We start from the raw sequence: 23,584 nt of genomic DNA, 5'->3' as shown, positions 1-23,584 counted from the left end.
GTCCAGTGCTTGACATCAGGTCGAGGTCTCTCAGAACACATTTTGGCTTCTGGATATGCATGGATGATTCACCTCTATCTCCCTCCAGGTGTTTCTGTGCATAAAGTCAGGGAAGTGCTACTGCGCACTGATAGTGAGGAGGAATACCATCCAGACACTGAAGGAGCTCCATCCCAGGACAGTCCAGAAGAGCCCGTCACAATATCTGCCCCCTGATAATAATCCCATCTCGTCTGGAGAGTCAGCCTAAGGAGGATGCACAAAACACTCCTAATGTGCTAGTATTTTGGAGTAATACTCCTTAGCATCTGACTGGTTGTTTTTTTTTGTAGGCAGAACTTCAGAAACAGGTTGTTGCTTTAAGAACTATACAATGTGCGCTTCGGTCTATGTGGAAGGTGTTGCTTTATAAGTGCTTGCACAGGTTCTGGTGCAAAATTAACTTTTGGAGCTCGTACTGACAATAGTAACCTAACAAGAATCCTTTGTGTTCCACATTCAAAGGACACAAACTCACAAATATTTCCCTCATTAACATCTAGTTGCAAGATGTCCGCCTGTATATGTACTTGAGTTGGGGAGTGGGAAATGAGGCATACAACAGGGGAAAGCTGAGAGATGACTATTTCTTCAGAGCACAGTGTTCAAATTATTGGTTTCATGGATAGGTTTTACTGAGACAACAACGTGATAACAATAACTTTATTTATAGGAACAAAACATTGGAAGGAGCTTCACAGGGCATTGTGAACAAAACAAAATACCATATGAACAAAATATTAGAGCAGATGACCAAAAGCATGGTCAAAGAGGTGGTTTTAAGAAATGTCTTAAAGGAAGAAAGTGGGGTATGGATGAGTTGAGAGAGAGCTTAGGGTCGAGGTGGTTGAAAGCATGGCCACCAGTGGTAGAAATCAGGATCCTCAAGAGGACTGAAGTGGAAGAGTCCAGATATACTGGCAAGTTGCAGGGCTGGAGAAGATTGTGGTGATATGAAGAACCAATTAAGAGAATTTTGGAAAATAAAAGGGGTTAGAAGTTTAAATTTGGAGGTGTTCCTTAACAGGAAACCAGTGTTGGTCAGAAGCAAAGGAGTGATGAATAAATAGGATTCTATGTGGAGTAAGGCATGGTGGAAGAACTTTAGATGGACTAAGGTTTAAGGAATGTAGAATGTGGGAGTGCATTAGAATGGGCAGTCTGAAGGTAACAATAGCTGGGATAGATGAGTGATGTTTTCAAAGTAGAAATTGATGGTCTTAGATCTGGATTTGTAAGCTCACCTTAGAGTCAAAAATATGATGAGGGATGTGAGCTGTCTAGCCTCAGACAGTTACTGGGGTCATTAGGAGACTGGTCAGAAAATCGTGCTGCACTGTCATTTTCTAGTAAACCACTTGCTGCACATGAATCCCAATGATGCGTTGGGATCTTGGACAATTTCTCCTCATTTGAATAATCAATGCCAATCATAAACCATCATCATTTCACTTCTGGAATGATTGGCTTGAATAAGATTCCAAAGTCTAGGCTTTTGCAATATATATTTCAGAAGGAATAATTATGGACTCAGATTATCTCATAAATCCAGCTAACACCAAGCTGCTCTTTCATGATCTGAAATATCTCGTTCCACCTTTTAAATACTCAGTGAATTTTAGTCTTTATTAGGACTTTGGCTTAACTTCTCTAAAGAGAGAAAGTGAGGGCTGCAGATGCTGGAGATCAGAGCTGAAAATGTGTTGCTGGAAAAGCGCAGCAGGTCAGGCAGCATCCAAGGAACAGGAGAATCGATGTTTCGGGCATAAGCCTGAAGAAGGGCTTATGCCCGAAACATGGATTCTCCTGTTCCTTGGATGCTGCCTGACCTGCTGCGCTTTTCCAGCAACACATTTTCAGCGCTTAACTTCTCTAAAGTCCATTCTTAAATATCCTCAACTGCTCTTCCCTCATGTATACCAATCTAAAAAACACAATCTAAAAAATGCTGATAATCTCACGAAAGAGTCAAAAGCTCAGAAACACGTTTGCATATCGACCATAAACCAAAATAAACTTCAGTTTAACTTCATCTTTCGTAAATTGGGATTTTTGATTTATTAATCTGCTAATAGGATGTCATTCCGCAGTTTAGTTTGTGCTTGTAGAAAAAAAAACTGAAAGCCAATGTCTTTATCTTTGGCATGAGAATTCACTAGAATATGAACTTGCATTAGCATTAGATGTAGAACCTTAATTTTAGAAACTTTAGAGAACTCCATGAATGTTGAATTGTTTGAAAATCGAAGGCGACACCAAAAATAAACCATGGAAAGAATGAAAATCACCCGAAAGGACAGTCTGATGAATGAAAGAAACAAACTGAAAAGTTTTTGAAAAGAGGCATAAAAATCAAAGTTTTTTGTCTTGCATACATCAAGACTGACACACAAAAAAACAAAAAGGGAACACAAAATTATACTGTGAAAGAAGATGGCGTTGATTAGTTGGATTATGGTTGGTATGGGCATACAGCAGAAACTGTTAACTGTCAATTCCAATTAACTGATTTAACTTAGTCCAAACAGATAGATTTAGATTAGCCAGGCTATTGCGCATGAGGTATGCAATAGGCACTGGCAGTCTCAATGACTCCTTTCTCAATGAAAAATGTGCAATGGATGGATAAATTCCTTTTTGCCTATATGCAGAGGCAAACATATAACACCATGAGCCAACCGGTCATTTAAAACTGGTTTCTGGTCAAATTCTCTTCACAATCAGGATTATTTATTCAAGTTTGGCAATTTGCGGGGTTGCAATTAATTTTTGATGTGGCATTCAGACAGTCGCAAGCTAAGGGTTGGTGTAGCATGACTGATATGCTTCCCACCTTGGATAGTCAAAGGAACATGTTATTTGATATGGCCTGTCAGTTGCTGGTACATACAACTTACGTACCTGGCATAACAAATGCACTGAAACTCATATACTACATTACTCCTTTGTGTGGTTGGCAAAACCTCTTTTTAGGCTTGACAACAGCTTCCTATTAGTAGTGAATCCCACCCATGTGTTTACTGCAAAGTCACAATGTAAAATGGTTAGCTTCATCTGTTGCTAAGATCTTCTCTCTCTGTGTCAACTGGTGATCCCTTTCTAAAGTTTGGTTTCTTGCATCTCAGTCCTGATGAGTATACGATAGAAAGCTTCGACTTTGTGTCTCTTTCTAACACTGTGTAAATCCAAAAGTGTTAAAAGAGACACAAAAGAGATGACATGCAGGAAAAAGCAAATCTTCAAAAATACTTGCCAGTATAATTAAAGTACACCAGGGGACTGTTTCACAATCACAGAAATTTGACCTCTAAACAGGCTTCGACTGCTTGAAAACTTTAGTTTTGTAGCCACGTAAATGTGGTAAAATAGACAACACAGATACTTGTATTTATGTTTTATGTATGATTGATAATTAAAACCATTGGAAATTTCATCACTGGAAGTTTTCTGCATAGAACACGCTTGAATCAGAAGGGGACAAAGAACTTCAAAGGAAACATACCAGACTTATTTCTGTGACTCAGAAATAAGGTTATAAGTAATTTATTCAGTAAGATCTTGTAAACATCTCCTACATCATAATATCTAACAGACCAGTAATAACACTGCCTTTACTTCCTGAATTAGAGAATGCTGCAACAGTTAATTTCCCAGGACAAAATGGATCAAATGATTCACACTTGCTGTCTTATCAGAGAGACATGACTGGTGGTGGTTTAACCTGAGGGTCACCACAGTTCAGATGAGGTGAGAGCTTGGGAAGGACACTCCTTCATGGTCACCTCAAACCATGTGGGAAATTAACCCACGCTGCTGACATCACTCTGTACTGCAAACTAGCCTTCCAGCCAGCTGAGCTAACCAATGTCTTGCTAAACACTGGAGTGCACGAACACATATCCACATATATGGCCCCCTCAGCATGTCTATTAACTATATCTATTTGCCTAAAAGATCAGAACTTTACAGATAAGTATTGAGTATGAACTCTGCACATGTACACAAATATATTTCAGAGCATTTAGGGAAATATTTTAGCGAAAAGGACATGGACTGCTAAAATATTGATTCTGACAGCAATATTTGATTAGATTATCAAAAAGCCTGACTATCAGGAAGAAATGTTGATATTTCATTTGTATGCTTCCAACCTTTGTAAAATATAACAGAAATTATATTTTCAACCTTGATATGTTTGCACAATTAACCTTAAAATGAGTTTGACGTGAAGAAACATTCCAAGCAGATTCACTCAAAATCTAGTGGCTATTACTGACTTAACAGCTTTTACAATACCTATGGTGAATTTATAGGTCCATAGGGACTGCTTAATCTCAGCAGCACAAAGAATCAACTACTTCAGCAAAGCTTATATAAATTTCTCCAAGTTACTTGAGTTTCATGACCAAATGATTACTTACTGATCTGTTTATATAAGTAATTCCAGTGTTCCTCAACTACCCTCCTTTCTTTTTACTTCCATCCCTCTAGTTTGACTCTCCCTCTAGGAATTCAGCAATTAAACAGTTCTGTTAATTTACTGATGAGTGGAAATACCATTGTGCCATGTATCACATGTGTTTGCTTCCTTTAAAAATGCCATTTGTGATAACATATGTTCAAACTAGACAATTTTAAAAGAGCAAGACTACTGTCTTCAGATCTCTCCTACAAACTCCATTTGTTTGCCATTGATTTTTATCTCAATCTGAAGCATTACCTTTGGCTAAAACACTGATATCTATCAGACAATAAGGAAAATTGTCTGGATATTCCATTTCCATAAAAAAGCAGGACAAGTCTTGTTTTGCCAATTGTCCACCCTGTCCTCTCCCATCAGTGTAATTCCAAACATTAGCAATGTAACGGTAGGTGTCAATGACAATGCTATGAAGTCGCACCTATTCAGCACTAACCTAATCACTGATGATCAATATGAGTTCGGTCGCTGGCATTGGTTTAGCCCTCTTTACAGCTTCATTTGAAATATCACAGAATAACACAACTGTTCTGACTCAGTAGGTAGCCATTTGGCCCATCAGGTCTGCGCTGCCTTTTCAAAAATGCTACATTACTTACTGCCAATACCTTGCTTTTTCCCCATACCATAGCACATTATTTCTATCCAAATACTCCAATAGCCTCATGAATGCCTCAATTGAACCTGCCTCCTCCACACTTCCAGGCAAAGCTTTCCAATAACAGAGAGACCTTGATCGATTGGGTCAATGGGCTGAGGAGTGCAGATAGAGTTTAATTTGGATAAATGTGACCTATTGCATTTTAATGAAACAAATAAGGGTAGAACTCGTTCAATTAAAAGTAGGGGCCTTGGGTAGTGTTGTAGAACAGAGGTTCAAGTACATCACATGTAGACAGGGTGATAAAGACGGCATTTAACATGTGTGCCTTCATTGCTCAGACCTTTGAGTAGAAGAGCTGGGAAGTCATGCTGAGGTTGTACAGGATGTTGGTGAGGCCTCTTCCAGAGCACTGTGTCAAATTCTGGTCGTCCTATTATAGGAAGAATATTGTTAAGCTGGAGAAGGTTGAGCGACAATTTATCAGGATGTTGCTGAAATGGAACATTTGAGTTATAGGGAGAGGTTAGAAGGGACTGGGACTTTATTCACAGGAGTGTAGGAGGTTGAGGTATAGAAGTTTTTAAAATCATGAGGGGTATAGATAAAGTGAATGGCAGGTGTCTTTTTCCCTCTGGTGGGGAATTTCAAGACTAGGGGACATGTTCTTAAAGTGAAAGGAGAAAGTTTTAAAAAGAACATGAGGGGCTATTTCTTGACACAGAGAGTGGTTTGTGTGTGGAATGAACTTCCAGCGAAAGTACAGTGGCTACAGTTACTACATCTAAAAAACATTTGGATAAGTACATGAAGAGGAAAGGTTTGGTGGGATATAGGCCAAGAGAAGGCAAGTGGGACTAGTTTATTTTGGGATTATGGTTGGCATGGACTGGTGCGACCAAACAATCTGTTTCCATGCTGTATGACACATTGACACTATAACTACTCATTTGACTATTGTGAAAAAGACTTTCTCACCTGCATTTGCTACTTCAGCAAATCATTTACAATCTGGGCCCTCTGGTTTTTGATACTTTTGTAAATTGTAACAATTTCCCCTTATCCCCTCTAACCCGCTTATGATTTTAAAAACCTCTATCAGATCTCCTCTTAGACTTCTTTTCTCCTCAGAGAACAATCCCAACATTTTCAATCTATCCTCATAACCTTAATTTCTCCTCCCTGGAACTTTTCTTGTAAATCACTTGGGCACTCTTTCCATTCTTTCACATCCTTCCTATAACATAACTGTTCAGTTGCACACAATATTCCAGCTGACGCCTAACAAGACTGTGATACAAGTTCAATATTACCTCCTTTCTCATGTACACCATGCCCCTATTAACAAAACCAATGATACTGCATGCTTTACTTTCTGCTCTCTTGTTCTACCAATGCCAATGACTTATGCACATGCCCAGCCTGGTTACTCAGTGCTTGCACTGCCTTTAGAATTGTAGCCCTGTATTTAGATTGTTTTTCAATGTTCTTCATATCAAAATGCATCAACTCACACTTCCCTGCACTGAACCTCATTTCCATCTTTTCGTCAACTAGCAATTTAATTGTCTCCTTTTTGTTTAATAGCTTTAGCCAACTTAATCCTGTCCTTGAACCATCTGAGATGTATTCTTTATCGAGCACAGCAATGCTCTCCTGAACCAATACTGCTATTGCTCCCCTTCCTTTTCTATCTTTTACTGAACACCTAGTAAGATGAACATTTAACACTTAGTCTTGTTCTTCCTTGAACTAGATCTTGTTATCACCAACACCATATTGCCAGGTGGTAATCTGTGCCTGTAACTTCCCAATCTTATGCAGTATACTCATTGCATTCATATACATGCACAGTAACGTTGACTTAGACTTAACTATTTTCTCCCTTAGTCTGGCTTCACTTGTTAATTTTCTCTTCTCTATGCTAGTGCCAGTTAGATCTCCCAAGTATTTTGTGAATCCTTGTATTTTTCTCTTTTATTCTCTCTTGGTTTGCCTACCCCTGCCAGGTTAGTTTAAAACACTTCCAATGGCACTAGTAAAATGTCCTGAAAAGAACTCAGTCCTGGCTCTGTTCAGGTGCAATCTGTCTGGCTTGTACAGGTGCCAAGTCTTTGTTGAGTGTCCTTTAGAATGTCAGTTAGGACAGTTTACAAAAAAAACATAGTCTGAGAACATAAATGACATGACTGAGATCTCTAATAGGTAGAGTGAAATAGGAATGGGAGTGATATTTGATTACCTTGTGAATTGACCTTCACTTTACAGGAGCTCTGGCACTAACCCGATGGAAAATTTAAATGAAGAACATCTTTTTGAATAAATTACTGACTGGAAACAGTGCTCTGTCTTCTGGATGGTTGCCACATGTGAATAATAGCAGTGGTATGACCAACTTGTGTTCTAAATTACTCTTAACAATTTAAATAGTCTTAGTAATGGTGCAAGTAAGAAATAATGGAATTTTTATAGCACCTTTTCATGACCTACTGATGTCCCAACGTGCTTTATGTCCAAAATGCTTTCTGTCCAATTAAGAATTTTCAAAGTGTACTTATACATATGGAAATGTGGCTGCCAATTTGCACATAGCACGAACAGCAATTAAAGAAACACTGGCTCGGAATCAGGGAGTACTCCTCTGCTTTAGCCCATATAGTTCCATGGAATTCTTTGTTTTGAATTTTTGAGCAGTAGGAAGTGCTCTGCACCTTATCCAAAATGGTGCTGGATCCTGAACCCAGAAATCCAACCCATTTTTGCAGAGGGGTGAAAGGAATCAGAGCAGAGTTTGTGCATGCATATCTCCTGACTGCAATGGCACATTTCAGTGCTCTGCTGCCTTCACTTGGAAGTGGATTTTGTCTGTGGGGGTTCTAGAACACAGCTTGTGAGCTTGACACTCTTAAGACAAAAGACTGAAACCCGTCAGAGTGCTTTGTAAAGTCCAAGTATCTATCACCTTGGAGAGTTTAGGTGTCTTTTTGGGAAGCTTTAAAATGTTTAAATGATTGTTAGAGTCCTTCAAGAAAATCAAACAGGTCTGTGCCTGACAGGCAGGGGAATTGGAGAGTGGTGCCTGAAGCGTCAGATGGGCAAATGTCTTTTTCCCCATGTAAGCACAGGGACCCAAGTGAGAGGACGGAGAGTGTGCCAGACAAGTGAAAGTGACATAAAGTACACAATGTGGAGAGTAGGTACACACTAGAGAGGCACATAGTCATGAGCAGCATGCAGCTAGAGACAGGAGACAAGATGAGGAGTTGGAAACAACTCAGAGCACACCAGGCACTTGGAGGGTATGGGGGTGGGGGAAAAGACAACTCAGTTCTAATTCAATATAAAGGTTTACTATTGTGTATGTTGTATCTGCATATGACTGAACCCCAGTGCAGAAGGCAGTTCAAATTGACCAGGGAATTAATAACCAACATTTGGGCCATGGTGTGAGAAGAGTTGGCGCCTCAGTCTGTTGGTGTGCAAGCCCTGCTTTGAAATTGTCCTGAATGTCTATGCTAACCGATATTTCCAAGGTTCAGCTGCAGACCTCTGTTTTGCACCTCCCGATCAGCCTCATGTGGATGCAACCAGGCAGTTGCATTTTTGCACAAGTTGGGGAGCAGATTCACTCTGCCAAGGACATGGCACATTGCAGATGCAGAAGACCAGGGAGCCTGTTTTCCTTAAGAGTGCATCCATCTTGCCAATGTAATACAAACTCATCAACCTATGTCAAACAAAAATCGTTCCCTTCCCTGCACATGTTTGTGACCGCAGCAAGATGTTGCCACTTGTACCTGCATGATACTTTGGAAGCTGCCCAACTCTTTTATTCTGAGGAATTCATAGCATTTCACAGCCTCAGCATTTGCAAATGCCAATATAGTACTACGATTAGCTTCTGGGAGGCAAGCAAGTAGGCAATAACCTTTTAGGCAGCTGCAAACAGTGCCCCTGAAGCACAACATCAACAGTTGCATAAAGCTAACTCATGGCATCATTGGAGGAGTAGGATGATGAGAAGGAAGATGAGGTGCACTGGGGGGAGGCAGTCCCAGTCCAGAATAAAGGGTTTTACATGGAGGAGGAGGAGGAGGAGAAGGAAAACAGAGGCAAAGGGTCTCAAAGACAGGGCTCTTGACCTTTGGCAGATGCATTGCAGGAGGAGGGTCACCATAGAGGCCTGTTAATTTAGAGGTGAGTCTCTGAGGCTATACATAATGTCACAATTGATCTGAGGCAGCTCCTAGTAAATATCTTTCACATAATAAACCTTTAATATGGGAGCCACACTTCTTCAGGGAGACGCTCATTTGTGGCAAGAGAGAAAACAAACTGTGCAGAGTGAAAGTCAATGTCATCAACATGTCTGAATTAAGCCCTTTGCCTCAACGTGGTGCACAATCACAACTTAAAATTTATCATAATCTCAACACTGTACATATATGCTATAGGTTGTCAATAAGCCAGAGAAAACATCAACTTCTGTTGAGTGAAACAATTCACGCTATGCTGAGTAGGAAATGAGACTTCTTACTCATGATTATCAGATATGATTGTGTGTACTAAAAGGACTGCAGCAAACACATGTTGTGCAGTATGATAAATGTGGCTTTAGAATAATTCCTTTTACCTTCATGTGTAATATGTGCAATATGCAATACTACAAAAACCTCAGCTCCCAATGAGCCCATGGCCTCATCTACCAAGAAGATAAAAACTTCAAATATAATTGAGAAACCACACAAGCATGTTTTTGGAATGCTACATGCAGGAAATACATTTAAGGAACTATGAAGCAATCACATGCAGAAGACTGCTTTTGACACAGCCATCATGCTTGATGTGAATGTGAGACGAGTCTGATAAGTGATTGTCCTTTAAAGATAATCATTGATCAACAGGAAACTTTGCAAGGAGAAGTCAATCTGCATACACTTATTTAATATTTAATTTAATAAGATCTATGATTGCATTCTGCCCACACCTTTCATCCTCTTGCTCAATAATAATTTATCCACCTCAGTCTTTTAAATATTCAAAGTATTCAAAAATACTCTGCTTTTACCACCTCTTCAGAAAGAGAGTTCCAAAGGACCACAATCCTCTGAGAATTATATTTTTTTTACCTAAGTTATTTTAAATGGGTGACCCCTGATTTTTAAACAGTGAATCCCTGGTTGTACATTGCTTTTTCTACATCTATCCTGTCAAGGCCCCTCAAGACCCTATATGCTTCAACTCTTACTTTTCAAACTTCAGTGAATACAAGTCTAGGTTCAACTTTTCATAAGAAATACCCCCCCTCCCCCATTTCAGGTATTAGTCTAGTAAACCTTCTCTGAACTATCTCAAAGTAATTTACATCCTTCGATCAATACAGTGCACATTGCCCCAGATTCCTCATTCAGAAGTTCGAACATGAGGTTCACCATTCTGATGTTTAACCAGAATTACACGAATACAAACAATTGCTGGCATTTTTATTATTTTAAATTTCCTTGGTTTTGAAACCAAACCAAAATACATTTTAAAATATTTCCCCTAGGAATTCATTATGAATGCTCGATCCATAAACAAAAATTCTGTCTTAAAGCAGCTTTAACTGAGTAAAACCTTCATTAATAAGAAATGAACCAAGATACCACACTCTGGATCAGTGGTGCTGGAAGAGCACAGCAATTCAGGCAGCATCCGAAGACAGGCAAAATCGACGTTTCGGGCAAAAGCCCTTCATCAGGAATAAAGGCAGAGAGCCTGAAGCGTGGAGAGATAAGCTAGAGGAGGGTGGGGGTGGGGAGAGAGTGGCATAGAGTACAATAGGTCAGTGGGGAAGGAGATGAAGGTGATAGGTCAGGGAGGAGAGGGTGGAGTGGATAGGTGGAAAAGGAGCTGGGCAGGTCGGACAAGTCCGGACAGGTCAGGGGATCGAGTTGCTGGAGGTTAGAAGCTAGGATGAGGTGGGGGAAGGGGAAATGAGGAAACTGTTGAAATCCACATTGATGCCCTGGGGTTGAAGTGTTCCGAGGCGGAAGATGAGGCGTTCTTCCTCCAGGCGTCTGGTGGTGAGGGAGCGGCGGTGGAGGAGGCCCAGCACCTCCATATCCTCGGCAGAGTGGGAGGGGGAGTTGAAATGTTGAGCCACTGGGCGATTTGGTTGATTGGTGCGGGTGTCTCGGAGATGTTCCCTAAAGCGCTCTGCTAGGAGGCGCCCAGTCTCCCCAATGTAGAGGAGACCGCATCGGGAGCAACGGATACAATAGATGATATTAGTGGATGTGCAGGTAAAACTTTGATGGATGTGGAAAGCTCCTTTGGGGCCTTGGATAGAGGTGAGGGAGGAAGTGTGGGCGCAGGTTTTACAGTTCCTGCGGTGGCAGGGGAAAGTGCCAGGATGGGAGGGTGGGTCGTAGGGGGGCGTGGACCTGACCAGGTAGTCACGGAGGGAACGGTCTTTGCGGAAGGCGGAGAGGGGTGGGGAGGGAAATATATCCCTGGTGGTGAGGTCTGTTTGGAGGTGGCGGAAATGTCGGCGGATGATTTGGTTTATGCGAAGGTTGGTAGGGTGGAAGGTGAGCACCAGGGGCGTTCTGTCCTTGTTGCGGTTGGAGGGGTTGGGTCTGAGGGCGGAGGTGCGGGATGTGGATGAGATGCGTTGGAGGGCATCTTTAACCACGTGGGAAGGGAAATTGCGGTCTCTAAAGAAGGAGGCCATCTGGTGTGTTCTATGGTGGAACCGCTCCTCCTGGGAGCAGATACGGCGGAGGCGGAGGAATTGGGAATACGGGATGGCATTTTTGCAAGAGGTAGGGTGGGAAGAGGTGTAATCCAGGTAGCTGTGGGAGTCGGTGGGTTTGTAGAAGATGTCAGTGTCAAGTCGGTCATCACTGATGGAGATGGAGAGGTCCAGGAAGGGGAGGGAGGTGTCAGAGATGGTCCAGGTAAATTTAAGGTCAGGGTGGAATGTGTTGGTGAAGTTGATGAATTGCTCAACCTCCTCGCGGGAGCACGAGGTGGCGCCAATGCAGTCATCAATGTAGCGGAGGAAGAGGTGGGGAGTGGTGCCGGTGTAATTACGGAAGATCAACTGCTCTACGTAGCCAACAAAGAGACAGGCATAGCTGGGGCCCATACGTGTGCCCATGGCTACCCCTTTGGTCTGGAGGAAGTGGGAGGATTCAAAGGAGAAATTGTTAAGGGTGAGGACCAGTTCGGCCAAACGAATGAGAGTGTCGGTGGAGGGGTACTGTTGGGAACGTCTGGAGAGGAAAAAACGGAGGGCTTGGAGGCCCTGGTCATGGCGGATGGAGGTGTAGAGGGATTGGATATCCATGGTGAAGATGAGGCGTTGGGGGCCGGGGAAACGGAAGTCTTGGAGGAGGTGGAGGGCGTGGGTGGTGTCTCCAGAAATTTCCAGCACCACTGATCCAGAAATTTCCAGCACCACTGATCCAGAAATGATTTTGCCTGTCTTCGGATGCTGCCTGAATTGCTGTGCTCTTCCAGCACCACTGATCCAAGATACCACACTGACTGACGAGTGGAAATATCAAAATAATAAGAGTTGTAAATTATTGAAACTGATAATACACATAGCGAAGTTAACAAAATCCTGTGTGGTCAATGCTAGCTAAGTTTCCTGCACTTCAAACACAATGGGAAGAGCTGTTCTAGTTACTGTGTAATTACAATGGGGAGGTGATGGCCTAATGGTATTATTGCAGGACTGTAAATCCAGAAGCTCAGGTGATGTCCTGGGGACCAAGTTTAATTCCAACATGACAGATGGTGGAATTTGAATTCAATAAAAATCTGGAATTAATAGTCTAATGGTGTTCATGAATCGATTGTTTGAAAAACCCATCTGGTGCACTAATGTCATTCAGGGGAGGATGGTCTAGCCCACATGTGACTCCAGACCCACAGCAATGTGCTGGATTCTTAACTGCCTTCTGGGCAATTAGGGATTGGCCATAAATGATGGCCTAGCCAGCAACATCCTTACCCCATGAATGAACTAAAAAAAACTTCATAAATTCATGCAAAATGAATTCATTAATAATACTGTAACAGGGGGCCAAAACAAATCGTCCACAAGACGTGCTTGCATTATCTTCACATTAAGTTATGCACCTTTACAACACTTTAATTCAGTTCATTTATTCCATAAATATTTTTATACTTGTTCGTACTTTTGTTGAGATAACTATCACACGCAAGCTCTTGCCCATTTCTTTCTGCCTCACAATATTCCTTGAATTTTTCTTTGGATTATATGTTCCCAAAATGTAGCAATTTTCTTTTAACTGAACAATTCACCATTTGGAAAATGCTTCAAATACTTTAACTACTGGTCAAAGCTCGATTCTTCCTTAGAAGAGAACAACTCAAGAAAAATCTTTGATCTTTTGGAAGTAGAGCAATGAAATAACTTTGAGCTTTGCTGTTTCAAGATGTGACCTAACATTTCTCATGTATGACATGAAAGCTACAAGAATGCCTTTAAACTAATAATGCTCAAATTCTCACAATGGAAATTTATGTTCTCAATAACCCCAGGTTCATTTGGCTGTACAACTAAAGTACACCTGCATGTCATATAGAGGTGAACATCATAAATGTGGAAAATGTAATGACCCATAAAATTCTGATATATTTAGAAGCCACTGAAAAATAACAAATTGCAATTGCATGTTAGCAGAAAAAGGTCATTTAGATCTGGATGTTCATTCAGATATTATGTGCATGTAACAAACAAGATCAAAGAATGCTTAGTCAAGGTTGAGCCTGTGTAAAATACAAATTTGTCATGAATGAATACCAGTAGCCGCTCACTAGGACAATAATATACCATATACTTTGATATCATATATATGGCTTATGTCTCTCTTATTAACAGAAAAACCCTATAAATCATTCTCTCTATAACATCACACTCAATACTACAGAGATTGCATAACCCACATTGACAACTTTATAAAAAGGGTTTTACTGCAGTAAAATACAATTTAATTGATGTCACATGAACACTTTGGAACTTACCAAGTGTACTATGCAATAAGCAATGTATATAACATAGAGTTGTCCATTCTTTATTCTTGTAAGATTTAACTCATGTCGCTACTAAAAATAATTTTAAGTAATGTCTCTGGTAGTTCACTCCATTGCTGAAGATGACAAGTGATTGATAGAAGGTAAATTAGAGGGTGTGTCAAGGGAAACACTGTGGAAATTAGAGTGAAAGTTATAAATCAGTACCTGCTAGAAGCTGAAGAATAGTTAATGCCTGCTAGAGAAAGTACTTGAGTGGGTATTATAATATCAGTTATGATGTGGAAGGGATTCTTTCAAAGGATAATGAGCATACCACAATGTGGTCTTACACTTATGGTACAGCAACATTCTTGGCATCTGGACACAGACAAGTAAAATACAAATAACAAAACAGACATTTAGAGCTGTGCAATGTCGGAGCAAGATCTCTTTCCAATAAAAAAATTACTGGATAATTTGGAAGACAGAAAAAGGAGAGCCAATGCATTACAGATGTAATCCAAAAAAGGGAGATTGAACATGATCCAAAATAGCAACAGGAATGAATAACTTCAGTCAGAATACTTTTACTAAGAATAGTTACTAAGAAAATTACAATGAATAATTTAAAGTTGGACAAATGTACCCAGACATAGTAAAGAAAGAGAGATAAATGTTGACTTGGAGCAAAAAACAAACCCAGTGAGTGATCATATTCCAACTACTAAAATGCCAGGTCAACCTCCACAGTTAAATGCATTACTGAGAATATATAATATTCAGAATCATGTACTTTGCTTTAATTGAAGTGTTATGAAATTTGACTCCTTCCATAACTGTTGACGTTATTTTAAAGATTTAGCACGCAATATTAAAATATAATGGCTATGACAAATGTGTTGTGCGTTATTCTCCTGTCATAGGTAAATCATTATTGCCACACATTAAAGCAACCTTGGATATTTTTGGATATTGAGCTTATAACCTTGTTTTATAAATGAAATGTAATATTCAAATTATAAGTAATATACGGTAAATGTTAAAATTCATCACTGAATGTTCTCTAAAATTAGAAGCTACGACTTAAGAAAGAATACTATTTATGATTATTTCCATCATGTCCATTCAATATAATCTCGATAGTAGGTTCGTAAGAGTTGAGATATCACTTAAGTATGCTGCTGTTAACCTTCATTGATGGACAGACCTTGATTCTCTTTGAGATGGTATTGTGGTAGGTATAAATTCAGTTTGTGACCTGAGATTATTGCAATCTCACCTTTTCTGCTTGATTATGGGTCAGATGTTAAGAAGGTAGACACTTGGTGGATTCCCACCACACTAGAGGATTTGTTACTGTTGAAGGTGAAAAATGTAGCAGCCCAATACAACCAATTCTGCAGCATTGGTAAAGGTTATGAGGGCATTAAAAGGGCAGAGTGGTGAAAAAAAAGAAAAGAAACAATTTTTAGTCTTCATCAAAAGCTATGCCTTGCAGAAGTATATGCTGAGAGGTGATTGGAAGATAGAAACAGGATAGTGCAGTGTGTGTGTGTGTGTGTTTAGATGCAAGGTTACTGTGGTGCTGTTAGGATTACCATTTACATAAAGAGAGGCAATTAATGAAGCTATCCTCTGCCTTAACTCAAACTTTCACCAGGAGGGCCCAGGCAACAATATTGAGAAAGACTGATCGTCAAATTATCTCTGACTGCTGCCCACTTATGAGCAGAGTATCTAAATATATGCAGCAACTGAAGAGTGTGCATCTAGTTAAGTACTTTTGAAATGTACAGTCACTGCATAATATAGAAATGTGGAAAAAGTTTTTCAGCTGGAATGTGTCGTGAGGACCAAGGGTCACATTTATAATTCATGTAAGTGCAGATTGATGTGTCTCCACTTGTGCAGCTTATTATCTAACGTGGGACAATCTTGCCTTTTCTTACTGACTTGAAACATTAACTCTGGCTTTCATCACAGATGCTGCCTTACCTAATACATTTTCCCAGCATTTTCTATTCTTGGTTCAGATATCCTGCATCTGCTGCATTTTACCAGTGCCTTACCTCTCCCTTGTTCCAACTTCTTCAATTCATCCATGATAAAGAGCATGTGCCTAAAGGGAATACCTGATGTTGAGGAGCCTTCATGGTGGGTGAATGAAGGCAAAATATCCCACTAATATCACACTTCCATCAGCAGTCAGAAATAAGTACTACAAGAATGCCAAATTACCAACAAGTTGATCATTCCTCAAACTGTTACCAATCTTCAAACTCAGAAATTCCTTGCTTCTACTAGTCTTACCTCATCCAGCCAAAAGGAACACACTATATTTTTAATTCTAAATAACCTCAAATGTATCATAAAACCAGAAAACCTTGAACACTGCCAACGACTCTCATTGAAATACTGCGTATTCCAATTCATTAGATGACTTGGAGATCGACAGACAAATCAAATTGTGTTTGGATATCCAGAGGGTTCAATTTTGAAATGGAAATTTGATAGAAATGTCATCTGCCCAGTTTTCCAGTCGAAAAAAATCAAATGAATTTACACACACAAAATGGAACTGTGGAGACAGTAATGGTTCTACTGGGATTATACTTTCAAAGGGTGTAGAAGGTACAAAATTTGGAGAGGTTATAACGTGGAAGCTGGCAACAGACTTCAGGAAGACTTCACGTCCCAAATGCATCCATGCATTTGTGAAGCCTGTTTACCACTAGAATGAAGTTCTTGTAAGTAAGTAATTACAACATTTTAAACTTTTTATGACTTCTTGAGTAGGGTAATTCAGACGTGAAGACTGAGAAACTAATGGCATTTAAAATCAGAAAGACACACTTTGTTGAAGTAGTAATGACCTTTATGGTACAGAAAGAACACTTCAAAGATGATGATGTCTGACACTTGAATCTAAATTCTCCTCCACTCTTCTCAGCCCCAATCAATAATCTTGAAAACTGGACTTGGCCAATGTAAAAAAAACCTAATCAAATACTGTTACAAGTGAGACACAAATTTGACAGGGTACAAGTAAACATTAATGATCAAAACAACTAGATAGAGCATATAATTGCCAGATCACAATTCAAACCTGAAGGGAAGAGAAAAGATGCTGCCACAAATTTGTCGTCATGATGGTTCAGATGATACAACAACTGATTTCAGGATATCTACGGAACCTAACTAGAACTAATATAGAGATAGGAACAAGGTAAATAGTATATATGGTGAAGATAAGGATTTGCATACAGTAGGCATATTTAGCATCCATTTACAAACAGAATATATTGATTAAAAATTCCTTTTTACTTGCTATTTTATGCACTATGGAAGGATTGAAAGTTATATTAGGTTCAGAGAATGGAAACAATGGAGCTGGAATAATAACTACAATAGTAATTCAGAACAGTATAATTTGTCATTTGAATCCAAAGTTGCTACGATACTAGTGTACCAGCTATCGGCCAGATTAGTGTATCCCATTTCTGGCCTTGCCAGCAGTGATTCTGAACCTAACTGGTCACAATTCAGATTTGGCCACCACCAGTTACACCATCTGCAATGTTTTGATATTCCTGCTAGACTTGATGGGCTGAATCGCCTAATTTCTGCTCCAATGCCTTGTGGTCTTATGGTAATTAAAATTGGATTGCTTGATTGTCTATTTGTTTTACAATTTAAGTTTAGCATCCACTGAAGTCTGTTATTTAGTATATAAAGTTGAAAATAAACTCGTCAGTGAAAATCATAATTGAATCTTGATTTCAAGAAGGCATTCCAAACTTAGCCTTAATTAAGGTAACAGTGCAAAGTATCTCCAAGAGACTTCATATGAAATTTGACTATGATGATGAGGAACATTTCAGGCACGGTATACTTCCCCTTTTCTCTTGCTGGTATGTGTTTTTTCTTCCAGATCAATGCTGACTTCCAGATAAAATGTTATGGATTACACTGTGAAGTATTTGAAACTGGATCTGGATTGATCAATGGCAAGGTTCTGTCAATCAATCAGTCTTAGATTTTCATAGACCTAGATGTATGAGTTTTTGAAGTTTGCAGCAGAAAGCAAATCTCACTCAGTCTGTAACAGACAAAACCAAAAGTAAAACTGTTAAAAGCGCACTGTTTCAGTGAACTAGTTATAAACTGAGTTCTGAAGAATGATCACTGTACATGAAACATTAACTCTGCTTTCTCTCCACAGATGCTGCCAGACCTGCTGAGTTTCTCCAGCAATTTTGGTTTCTGTTCAAAATTTCCAGCACCTGTAGTTCATTTTTAAAATTTTAGTGTTTAAATTTAGTGTTATGGCAACATGGTGGCTCAGTGATTAGTACTGCTGCCTCACAACACCAGGGACATGGGCTGGATTCCAGCCTCAGGTGACTGTCTGTGTGGAGTTTGCACATTCTCCCCATGTCTGTTGGGGTTTCCTCCCAAGGTCCAAAAATGTGCAGTTTAAGTGGACTAGCCATGCTATGTTGCCCAGTGTCCAGGGATATGTAGGCTGGATGGATCATTCATGGGAAATGCAGGGTTACAGAAATGGGGTGGGTCTGAGTGGGATGCTGTTTGGAGGGTCAATTGGAACTCGATGGGCCAAATGGCCTGTTTCCACAATGTAGGGATTCCATGATTCTATGAACTCTACTACACGGTGGTTCAGTGGTTAGCACAGCTGCCTCACAGCTCAATTCCAGCCTTGGGTGACCGCATGGAGTTTGCACATTCTCCCCATGTCTACGTGGGTTTCCACTGGGTGCTCTGTTTTCCTCCCACAGCCTAAGGATGTGCATGTTAAGTGAACTCGTCAAGCTAAATTGCCCACAGTGTGCAGGCAAGGTGGGTTAGCCGTGGAGAAAGTGGCCTGCTTCCGCATTATATGGATTCTACGATGATCTCTTCCATGTATGCCCACCATATATGCTCTGCTGTCTGTCAGGATTCCCTTTTCTCTTGCTCACCATCATTTCTTTCATTGTCACTCCTAGCGTTTGACAAGGCATTTGGAAAACTTGTTTCTGCAGCCACAGTTCTGAAAAAGGGCCACTGGACTTGAAACATTTAACCCTGTTTTCTCTCCTCAGATCGGTTTCAGGTTTCCAGCATTCACAGTTCTTTGTTTAATTTTAATGTATCTCATTCAAATCTGAAATCTAGTCTCAAGGTCTTCATAATTCCTCAAGTTGACACTGTTGACAGGGAATCAAAGGAATTATGAGAAGCTGCCCCATCCTATCTTCTGAATTGGTGCCTTTGGCTGTTGTTACTTATTTGCCTTTTCTCCTTCTAAGCCTACAATATTGCTGTAGAGTTGAGTTGACATGCCTTGTTTGTGTACAAATGTGAGTTTTTGGGATTGAAGGGACACAGTTTAATTTTGTACAGAAGTTTAGTTGATACCAAGTTTTACCTGTTGTCTAAAGAATAAGTTTATTTTTAATAAATGAGTTATGTGAATTAATTGAAGAAACTTAGTGAAAGTTTCTTTTGTTCTAGGCAACAGTAATAAAGAGAAACAAATTCACCATTTTGGTGATCAAATGAAACATTTAGACTTTTGGTATGGCTTGTTGAGTAGTGGGGCTTATTTGCCAATGCATTTCTTCTGTCAGAATTGTAATAAAAGCTTCCAAAATCCTATTTTAGTGAAGCCAGCTGATAATTGATAAGACATTTGTCTCTGTGAACTACACTTACAAAAATCCTGATGAATCCACTCCCACTCCTTGTGAAAATGGGAAGCATTCATGTTCAGCGAAATACAATTTTTAGCCACTTCTACCATTTTCATCATGACAGGGAGGTTCTCTGTCAAGGTGAAAATCTAGGCCCCAGTCTCTAGGTGATGCCAAAGGATAGGTTTGGAGGTATTAATGATACTTCTTCAAAGTAACTTGAAGCTTCCACTTTGAGTTTTATTGTGTTGATTATTTGTTTTTGAACATTTTAATTTACAAGCCATTTTTAACCAGGATGATTTTGAACTAATTCAATGTTAAGCATGGTATAAATAATGAGCATCACCTTTTAAATCTATTCCATCATGCAATAGAGGTCACAACAGGTGAAGAAATATGAACAAATGTTACTTTAAAAAACTAGCAATTGCTCAAACCTGAATACAGCATATTAATATAATTGTACATACAAGGTCTCAATGCTTGTTTTAGGCCTGTGCTCAGGACATCTCAACAGTGTGTTATGCCTCACTGGGGTAGTGCTCTAGAGGGCAAACTTTGCTATTTTTGGAGTCATAATATTAAATATTTTATAGAAGTACACAATATTCCCCAATTTACTTGTGTTTTAAACCGAGGTCAATAGAATGCATGGACCACCTTTGTATACTTAACGAAGTTGACTATTTATTACAAATAGATCGGGTCTAACTACAGATAAACAACTGATATGTAACTCTACTTATTAAAGCTCAGCTCCTTTAAAGACTTCCCCTCTACACTCACATACAGACTGACACAGACATGGAAAAGAGACATGGGTGTATGGATAGAGCCAAAAACTGGGAAGACAGTTCATGGTCCTTGTCCGTAGGTTTGTGCTGGTCAGAATAATGCTGCTTCTCAATCTTCTTTCTCCACAAGGTGTTCTAGGAGACACAAGGTGACCGGTTCTGAATTTTAAAGGTCTTTGACTTATCAATGATAAGTCACAGTAACCGGAAAGGGAAAATAAACTGGGTATCTTAAGCTTTTTACTGCAGAGCAAAACCAGCTCCTTCTTCTCCAGAACTCCAATGGTTTCTGCCAAAAGATTCATGCTCACTTGTTGTTCAGCTCACTGAGAACCAATTGCACTGTTACTGGCAGGCAGAAAGTCTTTGTCATTGATAACTAGGCACTAATTCACAGACCAATCAATTATGTTTTGCCAGTCAAAGCTCTTTCCATACACACCTTAACTCCAATTTATCCTCAAACTTGGCTCAAACCTGCCTACAAACCAGCACCAGGTGTGTAAACAGCACTTGTCTTGAATACAGGTTACTTTACTTTTAAAAGGTGTAGCAATCCTTAAAGCAGCTCTTTTCTGTTTCAGTCCACAATCAAAAATCTCGGAAGCTAAAAATATATGGTTTTTACAAGTGCCAGATCCTATATGGTGGCTGATATATTTCTGTCACTATTCAATTGCACCCTCAATGTTAAATGTTTGATATATTTCATTTCATTTTCTGAGCATCATGTTTACAACAGAAACTGCTTGGTTATATGAAGTGAAGTATAATATACTTTACCACCCTCACCAATGGGTCAGAAATTTTTGAAGCCTAAATAACCACATGCAAATTTACAGTCTTCCTCCATATTGAAAGGACATCATTGTTCGTGCAGAAAGATCCACAACTGAAGTAAACCAAAAAACTGAAATACCAAACTTCTGCAGTAATATTGTAGGATGCTGCAAAATCGCAGAGACTCAGTTTGACAGAGGTAAGTCTAAAAGTGAACTTGCACCTTCCCTAGCCAATAAGATGCTTTCCAGCGACCCTGTTAATTTGGAGTGGTTAGCAGTGGCGAATATTGATCCAACATAACTAACTAACCTCTGACATGAACCACGTGCACGTTTCACTTTGCTCTTCATCAGAGCCGGATCCATGTAAAACTGCAGCATTACTGATTTTTGCACAATAATAGACTTGGAAAGGGTAATTTTTCACAAATAATCAATGTTCTTTTATGCTAAATATGCTTGAGGTTAATACTTTATAATGTGACTGCATACCAAAAACATTTAAAAAACATGATTTTACCCTCATACAATTTTGAAACATCTAATAAAATTTAAAGAATCCGGCATTTTATCTTTCAGCTAAAACAGTCTTATCGCAACATGTCAGATAATTAGCTGAAATATGATACCTTTTCTGTGATTCTTCAAGATGTGCTTCTTCTACCTTAAGATCATTCTTTGCTAGGAATAAAAAAAAAACAAGTTCTATTATGCAATAGCAGAAACAAATGCCATACTGTTGTAGTGACAGTACAGTAAAAATGTAGCTTTATTGAAGTTTTATTCTTAAATTAAGACTGCAGTGTGTTTTGTACTTTTGTGACAATAAATTGTGAAATAAACCAGGGATCTATATCTTATCAATTTGCAGCAATAATGCCAAAAGACATGAAATAACCATTAAGACAATCATCATACAAAACCATTAGCTAGATAACTAGAACCAGCACCAATGACATAATAAGATTAAGATCATTTGACATTACAGAGCAGATCTCAAGGCTGTAACCTGATGTCAATGCTCAGGTAATTGTTATCCACCACTCCAATATTGTTCTTGAGGCTTACTGCATCAACTGAAAACCTTGATCGCATCATTTTCTTAAAATCAGGAAATTATTTTCCATGTAGTTATTAATCAGTGGGTTCAACTTTATTAAACAGTATTTGCATGGTTGTGATGCTTGAACTAAATAGTGAAGTTTTAATTAAAAATTGTGTCATAAGATCACAAAATTGTTACAGTGCAGAAAGAAGCCATTTGACCCATTGTGCTTATGCTGATCCTCTGAGCATTTTAACGTAGTGCCTTTTCCCCATAACCCTGCATGTTGTTTCCATTTAAATAAACACCCAATAGCATCATGGTTGCCTCAAATGAATTTGCCTCCATTACACTTTTAGGCAGCGCATTCCCAACCCTGAGTATTGCTTTGTGAAAACATTTATCTCACCAATTTGCAAGGAACATTAAAACTTTTATGTTTTATGTTATATAAAAGTTTTATGCTAATCACAAACTTTGACAATGTGCCCATATATGTCAGGAAAAGTAAGGGCCCTAATACTAACCCCTAGGGGATTCCACTACAAACCTGCTTCCATCCCAAAAACTGCCCACTAACCATTAGTCTTTATTAGCCATTATTCAACAATTTTGTTCTGTTGCTACTATCCCTTTTAATCCATGCCCTATACTTCCCTTAAAGGTCTGGCACTGTGTCAAATGCCTTTTGGAAATTCTTGTACATGGTATCACCAGCCCTTCTCTCATCAACCTTCTTTATTATTTCTCTAAAGAACTCCAGCAATTTAATTTGAAATGAGTTTCTTTAACAAATCCATGTTGACTTTTCCAAATCCACCTGCATTTTTCCATGTAACTATTAAATCTGTCCTGAATACTTAATTCTAGAAGATTTCTCACCTCTGAAGTTAAACTGTCTGGTATGTAATTCTGGGCTTATATTCGCAAACATCTTAAATGCACAAGAGGAATGCACTACTCATCTGTCATAGCAAGAAGGCCACAAAGACAATGGTACACTGGCGACAAGGTAACTAAAGCATCAGCAGCAATGCTCTGAAGTGGTCAGCAATCATGTTTATGTTAATGAGGTTTTAGCCCCATAATATGTTCTCAGCAATTTAGCAGC

The 23,584-nt window shown here is 39.3% G+C and overlaps 1 protein-coding gene across 1 annotated transcript in view; it reads right to left on the bottom strand.

Annotated features, from left to right (window-relative positions):
• LOC122553728 (formin) overlaps window positions 1-23,584 on the bottom strand; it is a 341,853-nt gene that overhangs the window by 76,565 nt on the left and 241,704 nt on the right. The window contains exon 14 of the mRNA XM_043697991.2: window positions 22,058-22,109. Within this exon, the coding sequence (XP_043553926.2) occupies window positions 22,058-22,109 (52 nt within the window). The remainder of the gene's footprint in view (window positions 1-22,057; window positions 22,110-23,584) is intronic.

The sequence above is a fragment of the Chiloscyllium plagiosum genome, unplaced genomic scaffold, assembly GCF_037043375.1.
Source record: "Chiloscyllium plagiosum isolate Xiang-an unplaced genomic scaffold, Cpla_swu_hap1 HiC_scaffold_8, whole genome shotgun sequence".
NCBI classification, from domain to species: Eukaryota; Metazoa; Chordata; class Chondrichthyes; order Orectolobiformes; family Hemiscylliidae; genus Chiloscyllium; species Chiloscyllium plagiosum.
This window is presented reverse-complemented; position numbering and strand designations above follow the sequence as displayed.